This window comes from Beta vulgaris, chromosome 1 (genome assembly GCF_026745355.1).
Source record: "Beta vulgaris subsp. vulgaris cultivar EL10 chromosome 1, EL10.2, whole genome shotgun sequence".
NCBI classification, from domain to species: domain Eukaryota; kingdom Viridiplantae; phylum Streptophyta; class Magnoliopsida; order Caryophyllales; family Amaranthaceae; genus Beta; species Beta vulgaris.
Genome location: NC_079202.1, coordinates 44,178,372 through 44,192,294, shown reverse-complemented (window position 1 = coordinate 44,192,294; position 13,923 = coordinate 44,178,372). Strand labels below are relative to the sequence as shown.

The window sequence follows — 13,923 nt, the reverse complement described above, 5'->3', positions numbered from 1 at the left end:
TGGGGTTTTTAGTTTCTGTTTTGGAAATCTCCTTCTCCCCCATGGGAGTTGTGAGTATGGTTCTTTTGTTTTTAGGTATGAGAAATTATTCTCATTCGTTGAAGTTCGAGACTCAATATGAAGAATTAGGGTTTCACAACTTCTGTAAAATTATGGAAGACTATTGGAGTACGTTCATCCCAAAATTTCCGCATCTGCAGATCGTATGCCGAACCAGAGCGAACTCACAGATTGCATTGCTTCAGATGAAGATTTTTATTAAGGCAAAATTAAGTCAAATTTGCGATGTTTACATTTCTAGGGTGATATGTATTTCTATTAGAATTTTATGTTTTTCAGAAATGACTTGTAAGTGCCGTTTGGCAAAATATTAATGAAATCCCTTTTCTTTCAAATAAAAAAAAAAAGAACAGCTAATAAAAAAATCCAACCGAAATGGGAGGAAAAAAAAAAAAACAAAGATGTGACTTATGATTCTAAGAATGGACTTTCTTATGCAACAAAAGCAAAGTGATTGTATATATGCTGACAATAAAAGCTAGAGTTCAGTTGACTTACAGTTGAAAGTAGTATGAAATGCATTGACTATCCGATTCTTGTTGGTGCATGGAAGCACACAAAGAACACGTAACAGAAGTGCATGAAAGTGTGCATGGATTGTTGTTTCCACGTGCATATTGTGAATAACAGACTCATCCCATAAGCTCACCAATTCCTCTGGCCCACGTACCACTTGACAGTAAAGTGAATGGCATGTAAAAGAAAACATTAAAACTTGAGTTTTTATCAGCCCTAATTTTTACACCTTGAAACATTCTGAATCACATACTTCAACATTAAAGTTAACACAATATCTCAACCAACAAGGACATCACTGAATATAACAAGCAATCTTCCAGATTTTCCTAATATTCTTTTCAAGTATTATAAATAAGGTCAATGAATAAACATAATTTCTCAACATCTTCTACTCATCATCAGTGTTTATTTACGTCTATTATTTGTTCTTGCTTGAATAATTTGTATTCAAAAAAGGATATATGTCTATCTTTGTTGAAGAGCTTGGTCTTATTACCATCAATGGTGATCAGACTAAGCTAAGCGTCCCTATGATGTCTTGCCACGAGAACGACGACGACGATGATGATGGCGATGATGTGGCACCAGCAGCTTAATCTATACTTGCTGCATTCTACAGGGGTTCTCATTATATTTAAGTAAATCTAATTTTATGGATTATATGATGAGTTAAGAAATATTGTAGATGGCTAGCTTTGATTTGGTAGTTACTACTATATTTAGGTACTAGTAATTAGTAAAGATAGTATATGCAGTTTTGAATTTTGATTGTCGTCCTACACTCCTACCCTTGTGCTTAGCTATCTAGCTAGTCTACTACTTCATAGAATATGCTCACTTGTTACATGAGTTAGTACTATATATTTATAAATGATACTTATGTAGTTCTATCATAATTCTAGCGCAAGCTTGATTCCTTGTTTATTTTTTTGCTCTTTCATAGTATACTTTATATAGGCTCTGATTGATTGAGAGTAATATTACTGATATCCTTCAATTTGCTTGATTTGAATTTAGTGTTTCATATATTAAGAAAGAAGATTTTAGCTTGAATTTCCGAAATCCATGGAAAATCTTGTCCCTCATCTTACAAGGAACACTTGACATACACACCCCTTTCTCTTTATCAACGGCTAAATGATGTGATTCTCCCAAACTAAAAATAATTAATTCTCTCGTTTTAAATCTTTTATCATTATTTCAATATGCTACACACTTTCTTTCTCTCTTCTAGATAAAACTAGGGTTTTTCAATCAACCAAGTAAAAATAATTTATTTATAATTGTATTTTCTTGGAACATATTTTCAAGACGAATCATTTTAGTTGAAAATGTTTCCAATCCAAGCGAATAAAGCTTTTATACTCGGCTTAGATATCTTCTCTTTCTTTGTCATGAGGCAAAACTGCCTTGAACTTGGTACTTGTAAAATTTTGCACGCATTATTATTATTATTTTTGACCGTGAAGTGTACGCATTATTAATGGTGTTTGATGAATGATGATGACAATTGTTGTAGGACAGGTTAATTAGTTGTTTCTCAGCTTTCTACATTAATTGATGAAGTACTTCTTGGCAAATTGATTGACTTCTTCTGTTCTAATTCGTGCAAAATCAACCGTAGGTCCATCAGTACTACTTAAGGTAAATGCACTTACTCTCGCTTCTAATTCTTTTTTGGGGGAAGAATGAAGTGCGTTACGGCCTTATGGGTGTAGCCGTACGTTTAGTAACTTTGTATACACGAGTTCTATATGCTTCATGATGATGCGATTTAATCTCTTTTATATATAGCTCTAAGCTCTGTGACTTTTCCCTGTTGGAGGACAATTCTGGGCTTAGCTCCAACCTACGCTCTTGAATACAGATGATTTTAGTTCTTTTATTTTCATTCGTATTTAATTTATTATTTGGTTGTTTGATATACAAGGGAACTAGTTGTTGCCCCAGGCGAAGCCCCGGGTCATTTCGTATAATTTGTTTATTATTTTTTAATGAAATTAATTAAATTACATGTCCCATATCGACGTATACATTTAGATTACATGTGACGACCTCCAATACTTCATAACTTTCAATTAGTATTGAGTATTGGGTTCATAATAAATTAATTGTTATATCGTTTACTTTTTGCAAAATAGGTCACTCTTTTAAGTCAAAATGAGTCATTTTCAAACAAAGAATAATTGTTTACCTTAAATGAATCATGTATATAAGTAAAAGTGACCTATTTAGAACAGATGTTAGTCAGGTCTAAAGGGTAAGTATTAAATAAATCACTCTTATATAAGTTTATAATAAGTGTCTATATATTTAAGAATAGTTATCCGTTGCATAAACTCGCATCATACAATGGATTGATCCTTCAAATAGTTAATTCGACAAGACAAAGTTTGTAATATCATTGTTCAAGTCATAAAAACACGTTCCATTTTCATTCCTACCTATAATTATTGATTGAAATTAACTACAATATATTATTCTCAAATTTCTCATTCAAATAGGTAATACTCTGTATTTTATTTTGTAAAAGGCTAAGCATAAATAAGGTGTTGGTGGGCCAATTAGAAATTTTTATAATGAAGCAAATTCGATTTGATATTTTATTATCACAAATATGGTAAACAAGAACTTAATAGGTGAAGCAAATTCGATTTGATATTTTATTATCACAAATATGGTAAACAGAAACTGAATAGGTAATATAACGTGTAACACGAGGATATATTAATCATTTACTTGGTAGGTCAATTAATCTAGGAGTTCAATTTGTATGTCAACTTAAGAAGCATAATTACTTATACTTGCAATTAAAAAAAAATCAATATGAGCATGTAGATTAGTTGGTTAGTATATTTATAACTTAAAGGAGAGGTTGTGGGTTCGAGTCTTAACGCACACATTTTAATTATTTAATTTGTCTCAAATGCTTGAGAGAGGGGAGAACATGTGTCAGCACAAAATTTGTTTGCTTTGTTTGTTTATATATATATATATATATATAGATTTAATTCTCATTGGAAGTTTCATTTCCTAGAAAGTTATTTCCTTTATGTAATTCCTAGGAAATTGATTAATGTGTTTGGTAAACATCAAGGAATTTGTACTTCCCATGAATTGATATCAAAATTTTGAATGATCAACGGGGGTGGGAAATAAATTCCCGTATTTTGTGAAAATTTTAATTTCCCATGAATTTTCATTGCATCTATTTTTTCCACTTCATCTCAACCAAAGAATAAGGTTCAAAGTTCGAGGAAAAGAAAACAATATGCAAAGTGAAATAAATGTGATTGTTGGATCGAAAAGATTCAAAGAAAAAGAAAAGAAAGATTGAAAAAGTGAACAAAAGGTTAAAAATTCTTTCCTTCACAATCGCTTGCAAAGAAAAATGCATAACACTACTTCAAGGATCGGTTTATTGAAAATTTTGTTGATTCATAGAGTTGGGACATTGGTTGTGTTTTAGTTGATGCGCTTCTAGTGACTTTTGCTCCCTCATTCTTGATTTTTCCACCACATTTCCTATACATTTTCCCTACCCTTACCTAGTCCTCATTACAACCCTAAAAAAGGTCCTCTTGAGCTTGTGTTTACATTGTTTATTGGACTAATGTGGAGTCAGTTTGTCAAGGTTAAAAAGTACGTTCGCTACTTGAGTCGACATGATTAGGATGAGTGGTATTATTACCTTTCTAAAGACATGAGAGTGTGAGTGGGAAGGGTTGTTATGGTTGGGATGGTGAGTGTTCAGGCACATTTATTACCTGCCACAAAAATGTTGAGAGGAGTGACACCCTAGTGAGTGCCTTTTCGAGATTTGCATGTCATAAGGCAGCCGCATTTTATTGCTTGCTTCGGCGATTGGTGGATAGAGTAATATGAACAGCTGAACTTGAATTTTGTCTGCTTGAATGGTTCTTAGTCATGAAAATATTTTGAAATGTGATTTTTTTTATCTGAGGGGGTACGGTGAGGCAATTATTTCCATGTTCATGTCTTGTTTGCTTGAGGACAAGCAAAGGTTTAACTTGGGGGAGTCTGATATGTCAAATTTATATATAGTTTTTAGATGCATTTTGATTGCATTTAGAACTCCTTTTAAATCATTTAGGTGCATAATGGCATGAATTACGTAATTTGTACTCTACTACTCCCCATTTGCGTGTTTCAATGATTTTCAAGTTATTTTGATGCAAATTGATTATGATTATCTAATATCGAGCATAATAATAATTGAAGATGAAGATAGCTTGCACAAGGATCACAGTGCATCTGTTCGGGACAATTTTCAGTTAGAATGAAGCAAATAGTTAGTGAAAGAAGCGCCAAAACTGACACCTATTCACTATTTTGATCATAACTTTTGATACAAAATTTATAATCAAAAAATTCCAGTTGGATTGGAAACTATACTTCAATAACTTTCTAATGATAGGTCACACGACCCAATCAGACTTCTGGTTTGAGAGATACAGCCTTCACAAGTTGACACAAAATTACAGTTTTTCGGCCCGGTCGACCGGGCGGTTTTACCCGACCGGGCGAAATGAAATTTTCACCAAAATGCAAGGCATGTTAGCCCGGTCAACCGGGCGAGAAAGGAGCCAAAATCGCTTGCGCGCCCGACCGGGCGGATTTTCCTTTTTGTCGTAGAAGTTGAATCACCGTTGCCCAATCGGACCGTTTTCCGGAACGGTTATTTTTTCCCTTTTTAGCCGGTTTTGTAAAAAGTATAAATAGGTTTTTAGTATTTTCGATTAGACGATTTTTTTTTCTACGTTTTTATGGCTAAACACTTAGTTATTCTCTCTCTAGCTTTGTATGAACTTTTACTTTTGAAGATTATAGAGATCGTTGATTATTTCGTTTTCATTGTTCCTCAATCATTCGGTATTCCTCTTTACTTTGTTTAATTTAATGAATTCCTTTACTTTGATTATGTTTATTGAGTTTATTATTATCATGAGTGCGTAGACTTTTTCTAGGGCTTAGAGAGGAAAACTATGTTTATACCTTTTTGATTGTGGTTTAAAGTTCTTTGTTATTTGGATTGAAATAGAATAATTCCTATTGATTTGTTATGCTTGTTTAATTCATGTAATTGCGCAATATCATGAGTTATGTTTAGCTAATAAGAATTAGAATCGAAAGATCGTATTCATTAGAGGCTTGTTACAATAGGTAGATTTGATTATGTTGAGCGACCGTACTGGCATTTGTTAATTTAAGAGTTGTTAATGCCTGATCAAGGATTAGCGAAATACTCTGTTTATTCGAACCTCAATCCAAGTATTGTTAAACTATATTGTAGTGATTAAATTGGTATAAGCATGGTGGACCGATCGATTGCCCTAGGTTTTTAATTATTTGATAAACTTCCATCTTTTTGTGTTTTAGTTTATTTATTAATTCTTTAATCATTTTCCTCTCTTGAAGTAGTTAGATAATTGAGGATAAATCTATAGAACTCCTCTCCCTGTGGATCGACCCATATTTGCCAGTTTCTGCTAAACAGACACAGTGCACTTGCGATATATTTTAAAACCCATCACTTCTCCCTTCAAAGGGTTGGCAATCCTAAGGATTACTCGAATATTATCTTAGTTTTAATTAGTTTTTTCTAATTAATTTGAATTAATTGAATAATTTATTTAATATGCCTAATAGGTCATATGAGTAGATCGGTTAAAATTAAGTTTTCAATTCGATTACTAAATGGATAAATTTTGGGTCCAAAAAAATTAACGAAACTATTTAATTTATTATCGAATCCAACACAAACCCAACCTGTTTGCCTATCCCACGCAATCTAGACGACCCATATCTACTGAGTTAGGATGATTTATTTTCCAAAGTAGAGAATCAATTAATTTTATAAAGAATGAAAGAACAGATAATGTAAAATATCCAAGTCAACTCAGCAAATGATGTGGGAGAGTTTTTATGTTGGAAGGACCACGAATCTAGAAATCCCACATATAACATATTGATCAAATCAGCAGATTACAGAAGAGGGTTTCTCCAAATTATTTTGCAGCCAAAAAAAAGTCAACGTACTGAAAATAATCATGTCAACTGATCTGGAGCAGCCTTTGATACACACCAACTATCCAAGCAATCAAAACAATGGAACTTCAAACTTGCAAGATGTAATCTTTCCATTTCTCTCTTCTTTTTTTCTTGCTAATTTTACTCAAAATGTCATGGTGATCCATTTTAATCTTTTCTGTAGTATAATTTTTTTCTTTCCTGTTTCCTGGAGTCCTTTAACAAGTAAAAAAAACAGACCCTAATAATGAGATCTCATCAAATAAGCTAGTTGACATTTATAAACACGTGTTTTTATGTGTAACTTGATTAATTTTTTTTTTGGACCCAGAAATTAGATTAGCAGTTTCTTGACTCAACTTTAAATTGATGAAAAAATTGGATGGAATTATGAAAATTTACAACAGGTTGTGAAATGGGAGAAGAGCTACTTTGAAATAATGGGTTTGTGCTGCTCATCAGAAGTTCCACTTATTGAAGGAATTTTAAAGCCATTAAAAGGAGTCCATGAGATTTCAGTTGTTGTTCCAACCAAGACCTTGATGGTTGTGCATGATATTGAAACCATTTCTACTTCTCAAATTGGTAATTTCTTTTGTCATATCTTCCTTTGCAAGGCTAAAGAATGTTGAATTTGATTATTAATTTTGCAAATAGTCGATTGCATATTGAAACTTTGTTATGGTCAATTGATAATGAATTTACTAGTAATACTTATATTAGAAAAGTATTTATGTTTCCAAACAATTGGTAGATGGTGAATTCGTGTCTACCATTCTACCATTAGAATAGTGATGGTCACTGGTGCGGGTTGGGCGGGCCGGGCCGGGGGCTATAGCGGGCTCGACTGAGATTTCATGGCCCAGGACCGGACAGTGAAATTCATGGGTTGGGCGGGCTGAAAAATATTGGCCCACACTGGTCTGTGGCAGGTTTTCACGGTTTTGGGAAGCGGTGGTGTGGTGGACCGACATGAGAATTTTTTTTTCAAATTGTTACATAAAATATTTAAAATGAATTAAAATATATACAATTATTAATATTAATGAATAATTTCATTATTTTTAAATTTGATTGAATTATAATGTATGCAATTTGATTAAAATATATACAATTTGATTAAAATATACACAATTTGGTTCAATATTTACTTGGACTGGGCTGGTCCGGTTCATGGGTCGGACTGCACCAATTTCGTGGTCCGGGCTGGACGGTTTTAGTAGCGGGCATTAGTGGGCTGAGCTAAAAAATCTGGCCCACGGCCCACCCACCAATTTCACAGATTCGAGCTTGGCTGGACCGCACTTTTTACGGGCCCGGCCCACGAGGTGGGCTGGGAGAATATTTATAGTACACCTGGGGTGTACCATGCTCATGGTACACCCAAGGCTATTTTCTTCAAATGAGCAAAATGAGCGAATGAGCAAATGAGCAAAATGAACAAATGAGCAAATGAGTAAAAATTTTTACTCATTTAAGAAAATGAGCAAACACTTTTATTACAAAATGAGCAAAATGAGCAAATGAGTAAATGAGCAAAATGCCCATATGAGCAAATGTGGTGTCAAATGAGCACCTGAAGTTCTAATTTATTACAAAAATACCCCTGGGTGTACCATGCTCACGGTACACCCGGGTGTACCATGAGTGAACTCGGTGGGCTGGCTGGATTGACCCGCACTGTTGCCCATCTCTACATTAGAATGGTAGACACGGCCAAAACGCAGCCAGAAAAACGTAAAACGCGTGAAACTAATGTACATCAACTGTTCTCCAATGAACATGTGAAACTAATGTACATCAACTGTTCTCCAATGAACATCAATCTCGACGATTCTCCTTTGTCGATATTTATCTTTATGTTTTTTAGTTTGTTTATTGCAGATATTTCTTTGTTCATTGTGTTTTCTCTGTCTGTTCATTAGGTTGAGTGGTTGTTCATCAGATATTTCCTCTTATGTTCATCTTTTTTCTTGTTGTTCATTGCTGATTCAGATGTTTATTGAGTCTCGTGTGTTGTTCTTTTGTTATACTTTCATCTTCTTGTTGCTTAGTTTGTTCATTGTATTATAATGCGAAACGACGCCGTATGCAATGGTGCGCACTATTTAGATGGTAGACTCGTTTAGATTTCGAAAGGACAAATGTTCATTCATATATACCCAAGCTCAATATTAGAGGAGGAAGTAAAGTGTATTATTTTGATAATAATACTGCTAGTAATAATACCCTTTTGTTTCTTTCTGTTCTTTATTGTTTCTCTTTGTTTCCAATGCACAAATTGATCATCAATATCTTTAATTGCGTATTAGTAAAAATTATGAAAAATCAATTTTCAAATGTTCATGTTGAGACAAATCTAACAACAAACCACATGACTATGTTTTTTCTTGAACGTTGGTAGAAATTCAGGGTCAAAGTTTTGGTTCTACCATTGAGACATTATGTCCTTTAGCACAAAAAGGAACGTAGGGAGTAATTATTGTAAGAGCTGGTTTTAGTCCAAAGAATTTGAAGATATGTTTGTATTTATAACATGGATTTATAAGATGCTTTTTTTTTTTATCTTGACAAATTACCCTAAAAATTATAGCAAGTTCCTTTAATTAGCCACATTGTTGTGAAATGTGATAATTCACTGATTTTCTTTAGATCTTAAAGTTTTTCCTGGTGTTGTATGCTTCAGTTCAAGCATTAAATAAAGCACGGCTAGAAGCAAGTGTTCGACCTCGAGGGGAAGGTAACTACACAAAAAAATGGCCAGGGAAGTGGGATATAGCTTGTGGTCTATTGCTTCTGTTGTCTTTCTTGAAATTTGTTTACCATCCGATGCAATGGTTAGCCGTTGTGGTTGTCTTCATTGGAGTTCCAAACATCATATGGAGAAGCATTGCATCTATCAGAAACCTCACGTTGAATGTCAATGTCATAGTTCTCGTCGCAGGTAATCAACTCAATTTTCACTTGATGTAGATTATATCATTTGTACTTCTCCTTTTGTAGATCTTATCGTTTTACTTCTTGAAATACGTTTACCATCCGATGCAATGGTTATTTCTTACCTGCTCAAGCAATGCTTGATGATTTACAGAACCATATGATATAATACCTTATTGTAGATCATATCATTTGTAGATCTCTTTTCGTTTCCCCTAAAGGCTTGTATTCTAAATAACTAATGGGACTTATTGTTGTACTGATTAAAACAAGTTCTAACGATGCGCTCCTCTAATCATCTTTGGAGGTCATCACTGAGAACTTTGTTTCAATTAACATAAGCTTGAAATGTGTTGCATCACATTTTATTTTTAACCAAAAACTTCGTACCTTTTGACATCCTGTAGTTGGAGGAACATTAGCTTTGCAAGATTACACAGATGCTGCAATAATTGTCTTCCTTTATAATATAGCGCAGTGGCTTGAATCAAGAGCGAGTTACAAGGTATGGTTTCTTTTCCTAATACGAAATTTCATTAGTAGCTTGTATATGATTTCAGCTGTTAACTCCCTAAGAAACTCAATATATACTCCTAGAATGTTCTGGTTGCAATTATATAGGCTATGTCTGTCATGTCATCTCTTACAAGTATGACACCTCTGAAAGCAACACTTGCTGAAACTGGAAAACAAGTTGATGTCACAAGCGTGAATCTAGGAACCATTATCGCAGTGAAAGCAGGTGAAGTTATTCCTATCGATGGAGTCGTCGTGGAGGGAAAGTGTGAAGTGGATGAGAAAGCACTGACTGGAGAATCTTTTCCTGGCATCAAAGAATTTGGCTCTACTGTTTGGGCTGGAACAATCAACTTAAACGGTTAGTTAACAATGTGTTTGGTAATAATCGAGTCCACAGTTTTAAGTGTTTTAAGTGTGAGAATTTAAGATGCTTAGGCATTGTTTTCACCTGAAAAAAAAAACTCATTTCAAAACTTATTTGAACTTGTTTTTAATTAAACTTGGCTAGCTCTTACTGAACTAATTTTCCTGAAACTTGTTTTGTTAAAGTGTCAAGACAAAACCCTTAACATCTGCAATAGTCATGAAGTCAATGATGAGAATATAGTTCAGGCATCTCATGGTGAAAAATTTCCAGGTTATATCAGTGTAAGAACTACTATGTTAGCTGAAAACTGCTTAGTAGCCAGGATGGTGAATCTTGTAGAAGAGGCACAGAGTAGGAAAGCTAAAATCCAGACATTCATTGAGAATGTTGCAAAGTGGTATATTCCTGGTACGTCAAAAATCAAATCTAAGATCAACTGTGCTTTGTGTCTGTATAACCAATTTTATTTCTCCTTTTTGTATCACTTCCTACTGCATCTTTTGCAGTCGTAGTTCTGATATCAGCCGGTGTTGCTGTTATTCCTATTGCTCTACAAATTGGTGATAAAACGCGTTGGTTCCATCTTGCCTTAGTTGTGTTGGTGAGTGCATGCCCTTGTGCATTAGTCATTTCCACACCAGTCACAATTTTCTGTGCACTTTCAAAAGCTGCAACTACAGGGCTTCTCTTTAAAGGTGGAGATTACCTTGAACTTCTTGCTAAAGTAAAGACTGTTGCTTTTGATAAAACTGGGACTATCACAACGGGAGAATTTGTTGTCACGCACTTTCACTCCCTACATGAAACAATTAGCATCGAGACATTACTCTTCTGGTCAGTTTTCGGTCAAAAGCATGGAGTACTAACAAATTCATATTTTCTTGAGTCACTTTTTGCCTTTCATTGCTGATAGACTTCTACATTGTCAGGGTTTCAAGCATTGAGAGTAAATCAAGCCATCCAATGGCAGCTGCACTTATCAACTATGCTGCTTCGTTTTCCATCGAACCAATGCCTGAAGAGGTGGAGGAATTTCAGAACTATCCAGGAGAAGGGATATATGGGAAAATTGAGGGTGCTCATATCTACATTGGGAATTATAGAATCTCTTTGAGAGCAGGATGTAAGGAAAAAGTAAACACACTATAGTGTTCTTTATATAGAAACTCGAAATTACTACAAATTTTTTTGTTCATTATCGATTTTTTTTTCCAGCTCATGCCAATGAATTGCATAAGATGGAAGAGAAAGCGAGTGGATTCATTTACATGGGAGCTACTCTTGTTGGAACCTTTGGTCTTTCTGACAACTGTCGATCAGGGGCCATGGAAGCAATGAAGGAGCTAAAAAAATCAGGCATTAGGACAGTTATGCTAACTGGTGATAATCATATTGCAGCTCAACAGGTGCAACATCAGGTATTTACGAGGACACAACTTTAATCTAGTCATTATATGTTCTTACATTACAAGTTTGCCTTTATGATCTTCATTTGAATTAGTTTAATGTTTGATTACAAAATAGTATCAGGCTTCATATGGATCCAAGGATTCGACTCGATGAACAATACTGAATTTGATCCTAGTAAATACTTTCAAAAAAACCAGCAGCCAGTTCCCATTCTTGTGATAGAAAATATCAGGGATTTTGTTCGACAATGCAAAATCTAGTATACTTTTCGGAAACAAATTGTTCTGAGATAATAATAAAAAGAGTTGTTTCAAAATTCACAAGATACCTCTAAACTACAACCCAATTCGCAGAATTACCCTTGAATGCTCTATTATGTTCTTTTCCAATTTTTCACAGATATGTTGCTATTCAGATTTTTCTTATTTGAATATTCAAGAATAGAATAGTTAGCCACACTACCTACCTGCCTACTACCAATCCGGCCATCATATATGGACAAAAGAAGGGGTAAATTCTAACATGTTAGCATATGAAAGAACTATTATGTGTGTTAAAGTTCAGAGGTCTCTTTATAGATGAAACATTGAAGGTACCTTGTGAACTACGTTCAAGCATGAAGTGATCGGGTAAAAATTTCATCTTTTAATTACTTAAGAACTATTTGATAACCAAATCTGATTTTGCAAAGACAAACAGGTAACCTTTTAGAACCTTTCGAGTCACCAAATCTTCAATTGACAGTGATTAATTGATTGTATTCAGCTAGAGGAAGCACTCGACATAGTTCATGCACAGCTTCTACCAGAAGATAAAGCTAGAATCATTGAGGAACTGAAAAATGATGGAGTAGTAGCAATGGTCGGAGATGGAATAAATGATGCACTCGCTTTAGCAACAACTGATATTGGGATATCGATGGGGATATCTGGTTCTGCACTAGCTATGGAGACAGGACATGTAATTCTCATGTCCAATGACATCAGAAAAATCCCACAAGCCATTCAAATTTCCAAGAAAGCCTCGAGGAAAATTATCGAGAATGTGGTCATATCATTTTTTACAAAGGGTATAGTTCTTGCATTAGCCATTGCTGGCTACTCAATGCTCTTAGTTGCTGTTGTAACAGACGTTGGAACATGTCTGCTTGTAATATTAAACAGCATGCTACTTCTACAAGGGACTGAGGAATACAAGACAAGTACTAGAGCTGTTCAAAACAAGGCTTGTTGTGAAAAAACTTGCAAGGAAGAAGTCAAGTGTCAAAGTTCAATTAGCAAAAATGCAAATCAATCAAGGACTGAGAAGGCAGAGGAACCAACAAAAGGATGTTGTGCTGCTAAAAAATCCAGTTGTACCAAGTTAGAAGGGTCATTGGAGAAAAAAGATTGTGAAATTTCATGTGGGAAAAGTGTGTTTGATGTTGGGTGCTGTAAGAGAGTTTCAAATTGTAGGACTGGGAAATGCAGATCTTCCAGTACGTGCTCAAAGTTTGGAGGAACTACATCACTTGATGTGGTGATTGCATAATTAGATGCTGACTTTGTGTAAGCACACAAGCTGGCGTGACAGTTGAAAATCAGAGTTGTATAATTTTTAAGTGGAGTGTCATGTTTTAGGTTACATGAACAGTGTAATGCTTTACGACGCGCATTTGTCGGGCGATAAATAGTGGCAATAGTATTGAATTTAGTTATATTTGCAACAAAATTTCATGTTTATATCCATGATAGTATTGAATTTTAGTTATATTTGCAACAAAATTTCATGTTTATATCCATGGTAATGGAACTTGTCTCAAAACATTTGGTTTTTCTTCACAAATTTTATTACTATTTAGCACCATCTTCTTTGGTGTTGTAATGTATGATAATAGTACTATGTTAGGAAGAAAATAGACCTTTTGAAATAAGGTAGCATTATATTTAATATTGACATGAGAATCTCCTTACACTCAAATTTAGTACTATTACAGTTATAAAAGACCACTAACTAAACGAAATGTGAATATAAAGCTCGTAGGTTTAGCCTATGAAATTCTTACATCTTATATAATTATA

General features: G+C 34.3%; 1 protein-coding gene across 2 annotated transcripts; it reads left to right on the top strand.

Annotated features, from left to right (window-relative positions):
- The first annotated feature begins 6,376 nt into the window (after positions 1 to 6,376).
- On the top strand, positions 6,377 to 13,643 carry LOC104893186 (putative inactive cadmium/zinc-transporting ATPase HMA3). 2 transcript variants are annotated; one of them, XM_010679281.4, is made up of 10 exons: positions 6,377 to 6,731; positions 7,038 to 7,215; positions 9,317 to 9,574; positions 9,975 to 10,072; positions 10,189 to 10,444; positions 10,724 to 10,861; positions 10,960 to 11,287; positions 11,383 to 11,576; positions 11,669 to 11,871; positions 12,629 to 13,643. In XM_010679281.4, exons 1-10 carry the CDS (start codon positions 6,651 to 6,653, stop codon positions 13,391 to 13,393), a joined length of 2,499 nt encoding a protein of 832 aa, XP_010677583.1. In that variant the 5' UTR covers positions 6,377 to 6,650; the 3' UTR covers positions 13,394 to 13,643. The 2 variants fall into 2 exon arrangements, with proteins under 2 accessions (XP_010677583.1, XP_048498932.1); XM_048642975.2 differs by lacking the exon at positions 7,038 to 7,215 and having other exon boundaries at positions 6,378 to 6,731.
- Positions 13,644 to 13,923: the final 280 nt, after the last annotated feature.